Here is a 12,447-nt window from a genome sequence, read left to right as displayed (position 1 = left end):
CTGCAAGAACAGTCAGTGTTCTTAACTGCTGAGCCACCTCTCCAGCCCCATGAATTTTCTTTTTTAAATGATTTTTTAAAATTTTTCATTTTATGTGTATGCATGTATTGCCTGTGTAGGTAAGTGCACCCGTGTAGTGCAATGCCCACGGAGGACAGAAGAGGCTGTCGGATCCCCTGGAACTGGAGTTACAGATAGTTGTTAGCTGCCATGTAGGTGCTGGGATTGGAACCCAAGTCCAACAGCCAGTATTCTTAACCACTGAGCCATCTCTCCAGCCCCCACAATGAATTTTCAAAACACAAGATCTAGCTGTATGTTGTCTATAAAATATCAGTTTTAAATAAAAATACAGATTAGGAGGAAATGAAGAAACCCTAAAAGAAAGCAGAGCCAGCTATATTGATTTCACAGTGCACATTTTAAAACAAGGCAAAGTTACCCAGGATAAACAAAAAGGGTGTAACAGGGGCACATCATTATAAAGGGGTGACTGCTGAAAACAACATCCCTAACACATCAAACACCTAACAACAGAGTACTGTAGGGTTGGAGAGATGGGTCAGTGGTTAAGAGCACTAGCTGCTCTTGCAGAGAACCTGGGTTTGATTCATACTGCCCACATGGAGGCTAACAACCATCCATAACTCCAGTTCCAGGGGGACCTCTTCTGACCTCTGTGGGCATTGCATGACATAGGTGTACTTACATATATGTAGGCAATACAGTCATAAACGTAAAATTTAAAAAATAAAATGCTGAAAAAATATAAAGAGAAAAAGAGGGCCGGGTGTTGTGGCACATGCCTTTAATCCCAGCACTTGGGAAACACAGGCAGGCAGATCTTTGTAAGTTCGAGGCTAGCTTGGTCTACATAGTGAGTTCCAGGACAGCTGGGGCTACAGGGAGACTCTGTCTCAAAAAGACATATAAATAAATAACAAATAAATAAATAAATAAATAAATAAATAAATAAATAAAAGAATTGCCAGAAGAAATGGATGAATTCCCCATCAGAGATAAATATTTCAATATCCCCTACTGGAAATCCAACAGGCAGAAAATCAGTGAGGACAGAGCTAAGCTCAGCAACACAATCAATCACCATTAATCAACTGGATTAATCAACGCCTACAAGCTAATTCACTCCAAGAACAGCAGACTATGCACCTACATACTTACATAAAATGTTCACCTAGACAAAGTACACAGAGACTATACAACATGCTTATAAATAACATAGGTCAAAGTAGACATCTCAAGAGAAATATTTTGACCAGTTGGAACCAAATGAAAATGAACTTACAAGCTGGGCCTCATGGTATAGAGCCTATAATCTCAGCTACTTGGGAGACTGAGGTGGGACGATTCAAGTTCAGAACCTGCCTGGAATATAAAGTGACTTCAAGGCCAGCCTGGGCCATTTAGTGAAACCCTGTCTCAAAATAAAAAGACATTAAAAAAACATTTTTTAAGGGACTGGGATATAGCTCAGTAGCAGAGGGCTTGTGTTGTATGCACAAGGTCTTAGGTTTAATCCCCAGTCCCACAAAAGAAGGGAGGATGGATGAGGGGAGGGAAATGAGGCTACTAAACCTACTCAAACTTGTGAGTTCCAGAGAAAGCGATATTTAGAGGCACTGTATGGCACTAAATGCATATTTTTGAAAAACTCTAAAACTCATTTAAGTTTCAACCTTCCAAAACCACAAAAAGCTGTGTTCGGTCCCCAGCACTACATAAAATCAGGTGTGGTGGCACATTTCTGTGATCCCAGCACTGGGCAGACAGAGACAGAAAAATCAGAAACTCAAGATCATTCTTTACTACATAGCAGGATCAGCCTGAGCTACACAAGTCTCTGTCTCAAAAATACAAAATAAAGACCACAAAAATAAAACAACAAAAACAAATGACATATACAACACCATCAATCAATTGAACATAAGCAAGAAATCATAAGGATAACAACAGGAATTGAAATTAAAAAAGAAAAAAAGAAAAACCAACAAAGTAAAATCTGGTCCTTGAAAAGATCAACAAAGTCAATCTAACTAAATTGAAAATAAGAAAAAGGAGGCAAATTATTAATACAGATTGATTATCCCTTGTCCAAAATGATTAGGTCTAGAAGTATTTCAAATTTTCGATTTTTTATTTTGGAACAAATGTGTATCGGGATAATGAAATTTGTAGGAAATAGACCCAAGTCTAAACACAAAACTCATTTTATGTTTCAAATATAGCCCCTTCATATAGCTTGAAGATCATTTCACACAGTATTTTTAGTGCAGCTATGTTGTGATTGCAACATTAGATGAGGTCAAATGAAGAACTTTGCACTAACATGATGGTACTTAGAAAATTTTAGATTTTAGTTCATTTTAGATTTCAAACTTTTCAAATTACTGATGTTCATCCTGTACCAGAAACATTCCTATATAGGGAGGGGGAGGATAACGTATACATACATACACACACAGATAGATAGATAGATAGATAGATAGATAGATAGATAGATAGATAGATAGATAGATAGATGATAGATAGATAACTACAGATTACTTCTTATAATATTAAAATTCACACAAGAAGAAATGTACAATTTGAGTATACCTACCACATTAATAGCTAAAAAAGAAAAATCAATCATATCAATATATGCAGAAAAAGCACTTAATCAAGTACCCATTCATGACAAAACTTTTAGTAAACCAGGAATAGAGAGAAACTTTCTCAAATTGATGAAGAATATCTTTTAAAAAACAAAAACAAAAACAAAAACAAAAAAACACCTACAGCTAAAAATCATACTTAATGGTGAGAAACATGAAGCTTTCCTAAAATGAGTAAAATAGCAAGGACATCGCCCCTAACCACTGCTTTTCAACACCTTACTGGAAACTCTAGCTAGTGCTAAAAGACAAGAAAAGGAAATACAGTACAGAGACGAGAAAGTAGTATAACTGTTTATTTGCGGGTGGCCTGATTACCTGCACAAAAAGTCTGAAGCAACCAACAAACTCCTAGAATTCATAACCAATTATACCAGAATAGGTTGCAAGATACAAGGTTATTATATGAAAGTCAGTCACATTTCTGTAAATCAGCAATGAACAGACAAGTGGGATTGAAAATTTAAAACATTTAAGCAACCCCAAAATAAAATATTTAAGTACAAACAAACAGAATACATATAACATCTATATAAGGAAAACTACAAAACTTTAATGAAGTAAAAACAACAATGAAATAAATGGAGAGATCCATGTTCATGAGTAAGAATACCCAGAACTGTCAGGGTGTCAGTTCTTCTCAACTTCTGATAAAAAGCAAAGGCAATATAATAAAGCAAAGACAGTCTTTTCAATCAACAAATGATACTGGAACAACTGGGCACCCACAAGCAAAACCATGGACCTAGGCACAGACCTCGCACCCTTCACAAAAATCAACTCAAAATATATTATAGAGCTACTGTAAAATAAAAATACATAATATTTCCTAGAAGATAGCATGGAAGAAAACTAGGTGACTTTAACTGTAATACTAAGAGCACAGTTTATGAAAACAAGTAACTGATAAATTGGACTTCATTAGAATTAAAAAGTTCTGAGTGCTCTGGGTGAGGTCACGTATTTGTGATATCAGCACTTAGGAGGCTGGGGAAGGAGAATCACAAATTCAGTTATGCATAAGAGAACAAAATAAAGCCACAGAATTTGGAAAAAAAATCACAAAAGACATCTAAGAAAGGATGGAAGCCCAAAACACGCAAACAATTCTTAAAAACTTCAACTACGGAGCAGAAACTGATTTAAAAATGGGCGTAAGACTTTGCAGACACCTCATCCAAGAAGACATACAGATGGCACATAAGCACGGAAGTTGTTCCTCATCTTAATTACAACAGGTTGCCAAACCAGCAGTTTTCAGCACACACCTGAGAACCACACGTTCAAGAACAGCCTGATTGGCATGGCCAGACCTTGTCTCAAAAAACCAAAACAAAATGAAAACTAGTAACACTATAAACCTATCAGAATAGACAAATTCTGGAACACTAACAACACTAAATCCTAACAAGAATGCTAAGGGATTCTCATTCACTGATGGTGAGAATACAAAATGGGAGACAGGGCAGCTTCTAATAAAACTAAGCATATGGGGCAGGAGAAATGACTCTGGTTAACAGCACTAGCTGCTCTTGAAAAGGACCCAGGTTTGGTTCCCAGCACCCACAGGGCGGTTAACAATTATCTGTAACTCCAGTTCTAGGGGATCCAACGTCCTCTTCTGACTTCCATGGGCACTGCACAACATGGGTGCACTTACTACATATATGCAGGCAATACATTCATACATATAAAATAAAAATACTAAAACATGCTTTTAAAACTAAGCATATTAACATTTTGTCTAGTAACCACATTTTTCAGTATTAAAAACTTTAAAGTCTGCACACAGATGTTTACAACAATTTTGTTCATAATTGCCAAAATTGAAAGCAAGAAGTACTTTAAGAAGCGCACAGAGGAAGCTGGGCGTAGTGGCACACACCTTTAATCCCAGCACTTACTTGGAAGGCATAGGCAGGCAGATCTTTGTGAGTTTGAGGTCAGCTTGCTGGTCTACAAAGGGAGTTCCAGGACAGCTGGGGCTATAGGGTCTGTCTCAAAAAGACCAAAATAAAAAAAGAGGTGTACAGAGGTTAGAGATGGCTCATCAATTAATTAAGAGCACTGGCTGCTCCTGCAGAGGACCTGAGTTCGGGTCCCAGTACCCACACAGCAACTACCAACTGTCCATAACTCCAGTTTTAAGGGAGTCAATGCCCCCTGACTTCCTCCAGCATCAGGCACACACGTGGTGCACATACATGCAAGCAAAACATTCATACAGATAAAACAAAAATAAATCTTTAAAATAATTGTTCCTGGGGTCTGGAGAGATGGCTCATCTGTTAAGAGCACTGACTGCTTTTACAGAGAGCCCAGATTTGATTCCTATCACCCACATGGCGGCTAACAACCATCCCTAACTCCAGTTCCAGGGGATCCAACACCCCCTTCTGACCTCCTTGGGCATTGCACAACACAAGTGCACTTACACACATGCAAGCAATACACTCATACACATAAAATAAAAATATTTTTTAAAAATTGTTTCCAATGCCTGGATGTGTTACTTCCTCTGTACAGGCTCAAGTTTCCATGAAGACCTTCCTGCAGTTACTCCAGTCTGACCTTCCAGTGAAGGAGTAACCTGAATAATTCTTCATGGTCTCTGTTGTGGTGCCATTGGTGTCTTGGAGCTCTTGTGCTCTTATAATGTCTGTTCATCAAGGAATTTAGTGCCTGGAGTCTTCCCAAGATTCTGAGCTCTTTCCCGATTCCAGACACAACAGATCCTCTTGTTGCTGTTCATGGACCAAATACCAGAATATATTCCAACCATCCAGCCAGAGTCTAGCAAGTCCAGAAGTGGAAGGCATCAGTGGAGTACATCTTGAAAAGCCAGTTCCAGGTCTCTTCCTGTCCCATATGCATCCCTCCCCAACTCTCTGATTTAGACTTTGGCTGTCTTCCATCTGACTGTATTCTTTTTTTTTTTAATTTTTCTTAATTATTTTATTTATTACTATTTTATGAGTATGAGTGTATTGCCTGCATGCATGTGAGTGCACCCATGTCATGCACTGCCGCAGAGGTCAGAAGAGGGCATCGAATTCCCCTTGAACTGGAGTTAAGGATGGTTCGTAGCCACCATGTGGGTGCTGGGAATTGAACCTGGGTGCTCTGCAAGAGCAGTCAGTGCTCTTAACCACTGAGCCATCTCTCCAGCCCCCCATCTGACTGTATTTTCATTGTGAGGTGTGGTACCTTTGTGTTAGAGCTTACTCATATGTATCGACTGTACTTTAAAATTCATTTGTTATACTTCCATTCCATTGACTAAAGCATTCCAAAAGTTTTATTAAAAAATACATGAACTATTATAAACTATTACACATGCAGATAATGACATATTATTCAGTGTTTAAAAGTAATGAGCTATTAATCCATGAAAGACATGGGGGAACCTTATATATAAATTGCTAGGTCAAAGAAGCCAACCTGGAAAGGCTGTATGATCCCAACAGTCTGACGTTCTGAAAAAGCAAAGCTATGGAGTTAGTAACAAGGTTAGTGGCTTCCAGAGGGAGAGGATGAATGAACAGGTGAAGCATACAGCACTTTCAGGACAATGAAAAATATTCTGAATGATATTGTAATGGTGGATATTCATTATTATGTCCAAATTTGCATTAATTAAACTTTAACAAAAATTACAGTGTGACTGTGTTGTATCAATGTATATACCAATTATAATAACATAATATTCCTGTAGGAGATGTTGATAATAGGGAAGCCACGTACATGTTGGGGAAGGGTATATGGAAAATCTCTGTACTGTCTCAAGTTAGTGATAAGCCTCAATCTGCTCTAGCAGGGCAACCTCTGAGTTCCCAGCACTCCTCACCAACAGCCTAGCAGCTATACCCACTGCTTTCTTCCCACACATCTGCGTCATCTTAACCTTTCAGCTCACATGCAAACCCTTCTTGAGAGGACTCATGTCTCCCTTGATGACACTGTAGGTACTAAGCTCAAGCACAGTCCAGTCACAGAGAATTTTAGCACCAATTTGACAGAGAAATTAAGAGTGACAAATCAACAAATGAATCAATGACCTTCTGAGCTGCTGGCCAAGACAATTTATCTAAGTCAGCCAGAAGCCCTGGTACAAAGAGGTACAAAGAGGCACTGTCAGAGTCCTGCATATAATATAACATTAACACTAGATTTTAGCAAGAGTGAAATTTTGCTGTAAAAGAAAAATACACGCCTTTGTTAAAATACAAAGAACTATGAAGTATTTGAACTATCTCCTTAAGCCAACAGCTTATCTGATTCTATAAGGCATGCACACATATTCTCTCTCTCTCTCTCTCTCTCTCTCTCTCTCTTTTCAGGGACAGAGGTACAAAATATGTCCTTGATAGACCTCATACAATTTTTATAGACAATACATCATTCACTCCTGTCAATAATCCTTCCAAATTTTTGGTTCAAATCAAGTAGTCTCAATGTAGGCATAGGTTACAGTTAAGTAAACGTAACAATACTCATTAAAGGTTATACTATACATCAGAAGTAAAATGAATGCCAGCTTTCAGATTGGTTTCTACTGCCTGCCTTACTGCCATCTAAGCACTACTCACTACCAACAATTACCTTATTTGTGCTTATAATCTGCCTCAGGGAAACCAGAAACCACCCTTCTTAAGAGACTCATGTCCCTTGATGACACTGCAGGTATACAGCTCAGTGGTACAGTACATGTTTTTGCACATGCAAGGCCCTGGATTCAATCTCCTGAATAAGAATGGGAGGGAGGGAGGGGAAAGAAAAGCAAGAGAAAGGGAGGACATGGAAGGGGAGGAGAGGGGAAGGGAGGAAAGAGGCGGGAAGAGGAGGTCCTTGAAAACTTTGCTGTTCTACTAAATAAGAATAAAACCAGTAAGGTCATATACACTGAGCACATACCCCAGAGCTTTTGCTGCCCTCTTAATTATTCACCAGCTCTCATCTGAAAGCAGTTAGCAGTTCTTACCATTGCATTTAGCTGGGAGTTACTGGCCTGTGCAATGCCAAGAATGTTGGTAGTATGCATCACTTCAACTGAAAAACTCGGCAGCCAGCTCGCAATCCGGGACCCTAAAACAAACCAGAGTCCAGCACAAGAATTAGAGCCCTGGTCTCTGCCCTATGTCATCTATGCTACTCAGCCACTCTAGCAACAGCTGCTATTCACTGAGGGCTTATTTTCTGCCAGGCCTTTTTGGCCAAGTGTTTTACTCAGATTCGTTCATTTCATCCTCACTAAAACCTACATGGTACTTTCCATTCCTCTCATTTTATTCTTCTTGGAGATCTCACTCTAGGTTTTGTGTTGATCTTTGATCTCCAAGGCACTAAGAAGTTAGTTTAGTTTACATAGTTTAATGAGACAGTAAGGTAGGAAGCCCATAGTCAGACTCTAAAGCACTACTCTAGCAGCTTTCCCTGCTCTGCAGAGCCTAGATCCACCCCACCCCTAATCCACTCTTTCAGTAAGGAACCTAAGGAAAGTTCCCATGGCCCCCCAGCTGCCTCAATAGCTGATTTTCACTCCTGTCTCACACCAAGACATAAATTACTCATCTGGAGATAATATTCATGAAATATTTTCTTCTTAAAAATACAATTTAAGGAAGCTGGCTCAGGAGTTAAGATCACTTGCTACTCTTGCAGAGGGCCTGAGCCCACATGGCAGCTCACAACTGCCTATAACTTGAATTACAGGGATCTGACACCTTCTTCCAGCCTCAGAGGGCAACTGCACTCATGTGCAGGTACTCACACACCGACACAAACACATACACATTTTTTTTTAATCTTAAAAAAAAAAAATGTATGATTTAAGGATCTGACCTTGGGCCAGGAGTAGTGGTATACCACCTTTAATCCCAGCACTCAGGAGGCAGCAGCAGAAGCAGAGGCAGTGGATCTCTGAGTTTGAACCCAGCCTACTCCGAATTGTAAATTCCAGGCCTGCCAGGCTACACAGTGAAACCCTACCTTAAAAAAAAAAAAAAAAAAGGGCCATAGTTTTTGGATTCAAAATTCTTTTCAGAGTTCTATAATACAGGTTTATGGGGTGATGACATCATGAAGGCTGCTGTTTCTGTTGCTTCTCTTGGGAAAAGGGAAACAGGAATATAAAGCCATCATGTGTCAGCTGTGTGATAAACACCTCATAATCAAGTTGCACATGTAGGGTGCTGCTTCATTCCTTTACAATGCTGAACTAAGGAATGGGACACAAAAGGTCTCGCCAAATAAAAGGTATTTGTTATAAAAGGGTACTAATTTCAAGCACATACAAGGGACAAAGATGACTCTGACTATAGTTTTGTAATAACAACTAACAAAATAACATCTTCTATAGCTAGGATCCATTTTCAAGATCTGCTACTACAGATCTGCTAATACATTTCAGAAGTTATACCTATAGGCCAGGTCTGGTGGTGCAAGACTATAATTCTAACTACTCAAGAGGTTGAGGCAGGAGGATAACAAGTTCAAAGCCAGCTTGAGCTACTAAGATAGTTTAAGATCAGCCTAGGCAACTCAATGAGACCTTGTCAAAATAGAAAATAGAAAAAGGGCTAAAAATACAGCTCAGTGGTAAAGAGCTTGCCTACCATGTGTAAGGCCTTAGATTCAATCCCTAGTACTGAAAAAGAAAAAAAGTTGTACCCAGTACAGGTCTTAATTAGGAGGCAAAACAGGCTCTTTAAAAGCCTCATCTAATCACTCTGTTCCCCGCAGGCCTTTTAAGAGTGCACCAACACTCACCATACTTCACTCTTGGAGACTCAAATCAGTCTCAAAAGCATCCTTCCTAAGAAAATTCCAGAGTAGGAATTCACACAGTGTAGTGGCACTGGAACGGACAGACTCAATATCTATATGGTGCATGTGAATCAAGGGAAGATAATTTGCCCAATACAGTGACCACAGCCTTAGAATTTTAGTACAATTGTTTTGCTCCGTTTCCAAACTGCTAAGAGGCAAGAACAGTCATGCTTGTATTAACAAAGCAACAGGGTACTCCCTGGGAAGGCTACATAAGGACCCTTTATTAGATGCTCAAATACCATATTAATGCAACCAATTATTAGCAAAGACTATTAAGCTCATTAGGTGGGCTCCTTGAAGGCATAGCTAACTTTGTTTTACTACCTCCACCTCCTCACCTTATCCCACTTATGATGGTACTGAATAACACCTCAGTTCTACCTACCCATCCATCCACCCTGAACAGTTTCAATTAAAACTGAAGTACAGTTCCGGCATGGTGGTACAGGCCTGTAATCCCAATGCTAGGGAGATTGAAGCAGGAGGATCCCAAGTTCAAGGCTACCCTGAGATATACAGAGAAACCCTGTCTCAAAAAAAAAAAATATAAAAGAAATATGCAGGTAAAAGGATGGAACTAGAAACTGTTATACTAAGTGAAGTAACACAAACTCAGAAAAAAAATGATGTATGTTATATATAATTAAAATGTAATTGTAAGGCTGTTCAGCAGGTAAATGTACTTGCTGCCAAGGCTGACAACTCAAACTCAATCTCCAGGATCCACATGGTGGAAAGAGATAACCAAGTCTCACAAGTTGTCCTCTGACCTCCACAGGTACACCCTGGAATTTGTACATACATGTGCACACATGTGTGCACACTCACAATAAATAAATGTAATTTAAAAATTTTAAGTAATACTTATCTATACAAAGCAATTTTTAATCCAAACAGTGTCCCCTTAGGATAGAAAACCCCCAGAGTAGTTTTGGAAGCTGAAACCATTTTACCATCGAAGTGGAAGAAGTGATTGTGCTGGTTTAAGCGAGGTCTGCCTTCAGCAGCTGCTACAGGAACCAAATTCTCATCCAAGTTCTCTCCTTGATGGTCTTCCCTGGCACGATTACTGTCAGCAATATTAAGAGACATTCTGCATGTTGGACAGGATGTGTCTTGTTCTAGCCAGGAACGAAGGCAGGAGCTATCAGAGAGTCCAAAGGATGATAAATGAACATAACTGTTCCTTAGTGTATTAAGTGAGAATTCACTAGAAGTACTCTGTGATCACATGTATTTTCCAAATTTATTGTATTTCTATTTACCACTAGTGAGATCCAGATGCTGACAAACATGTCACCTCTTCGCCCTACTCCACTCTAATACACTCTAGCACAACCTGCTGTGAACACTGACTCCACTATTACAGTTGTCTCCCACTCTCCTAGTCACTGCCCCTCCTCAATCACTTCACAGGATGGCTTGTCATCTTCCTCTTGGACTCTATATGGCGACTTCAATATCCATGTGGCTCAGTCATCCAATAATCTGTCTCTTCCATCCTCAGTCCTCTACTCTAGTGATCTTCCTGTTTACTGCTTTAGCTACCCACAAATATGGTCTTGTCTTCAAAACTGTGACTAATTCATCCCTCTCTTTCCAATTCACTTCCCTGGAGCCTGATGTGCCAAGACCAATTACCCACTTTTTCATGAAGTCAGTCTCCCAGCTCCTTTCTTCCGTCCTCACCAAGGTCACCTGCAGCCACTTCCACACATTTACCACCTCCCTTTCCTCCACCCTCTTCCCCTTACATTCTGCTTTCCAACAAAGCTAAAAGCTTTGCTAACCCTCTTAGGAAATAATGCCCTAATTATAGTAGACTTTCACTAAATACTTGTGATGTCCATTAAAGGGAAGCGTCCTAGAGAATAAAGTAGAAAATGCAAGGCTTGGCCACAATGCAGACACTGTGAGACTCTGACAAATCTTTCAATCTCTCTGGACCAGTTCTCTCCAATGAAAAAGGAGATGCCGGATGAAGTGCTCACTCAGGCTTTCCCAAAGAGTTCATTATCTTTCTCCAAGAGTTCAAGAATTTTTTAAAAAGTATTTTGTGTGCCTTCTTTTTTCTTTCTCATGCGTATGTGTGGGTATGAAGTTTGCATCAGGAATCTTTCTTAGTGGCTCCACCTTGTTCATTGAAGCAGGGTCTCTGAATTGAACTGCGTTTACCAACACCACTAGTACAGCTATCCAGTTTGCTCTGGGGCTCCCATCTCTGTCTTCCATGCATCAGAATTACAGGGGAGCTGCCACATTTACATGGATTCTAGGGCTCCAAACTCTGGTCTTCATGCTTGCACAGCAAGCACTTTAACCACTGAGTCATCTCCCCAGCCCCTTGAGTGCCTTTTTCTTAAAAATGTCTGTAAACATATGCATAAAGTTACAAAGGAAAGTCTCATCATGTGATGATCACCAGAGAAAACACTTTTCTTTGTAATCATAAGTCCACTGTCTTTGTATGATACTTAAAAATGTAATTATATAGTCACCAGACTCTAAAATCTCTTTTTATATATTTTATTTATTATTTTATGTGTATGTGTGTATTGCCTGCATGTAGGTAAGTGCACCCATGTCATGCAATGCCTGTGGAGGACAGAAGAGGCTGTTGGATCCCCTGGAGCTGGAGTTACGGACAGTTGTTAGCTACCATGTGGGTGCTGGGATTCAAACCTGGGTCTTGTGCAAAAATAGCCAGTGTTCTTAACCGCTGAGCCATCTCTTCAGCCCCCCAGACTCTAAAATCTTATAAAAACCCTTTATAACACAAATATTCTGGCTATTGTCTGCTGAAATCTAGGCATTTGGATTTATCATAAATTAAAATGAACTTGCTTAGCTGAGCATCATATGGCTCTACTATCAAAGCTACAAAGGGAAGCAAACCAAGATCCACCTTACAATGGCTTGCCAACATGAAGCAGAAAAGTGG

At 39.6% G+C, this 12,447-nt stretch overlaps 1 protein-coding gene across 1 annotated transcript in view; it reads right to left on the bottom strand.

Moving 5' to 3' along the window:
* Positions 1-12,447, bottom strand: part of Amfr (autocrine motility factor receptor) — a 51,756-nt gene that overhangs the window by 14,305 nt on the left and 25,004 nt on the right. The window contains exons 9-10 of the mRNA XM_008852749.1: positions 10,460-10,650; positions 7,657-7,760 (exon numbers count right to left, since the gene is read on the bottom strand). Of these exons, the coding sequence (XP_008850971.1) occupies positions 7,657-7,760; positions 10,460-10,650 (295 nt within the window). The remainder of the gene's footprint in view (positions 1-7,656; positions 7,761-10,459; positions 10,651-12,447) is intronic.

Source organism: Nannospalax galili, unplaced genomic scaffold, assembly GCF_000622305.1.
Source record: "Nannospalax galili isolate Female #2095 unplaced genomic scaffold, S.galili_v1.0 scaffold1007, whole genome shotgun sequence".
NCBI classification, from domain to species: Eukaryota; Metazoa; Chordata; class Mammalia; order Rodentia; family Spalacidae; genus Nannospalax; species Nannospalax galili.
This window is presented reverse-complemented; position numbering and strand designations above follow the sequence as displayed.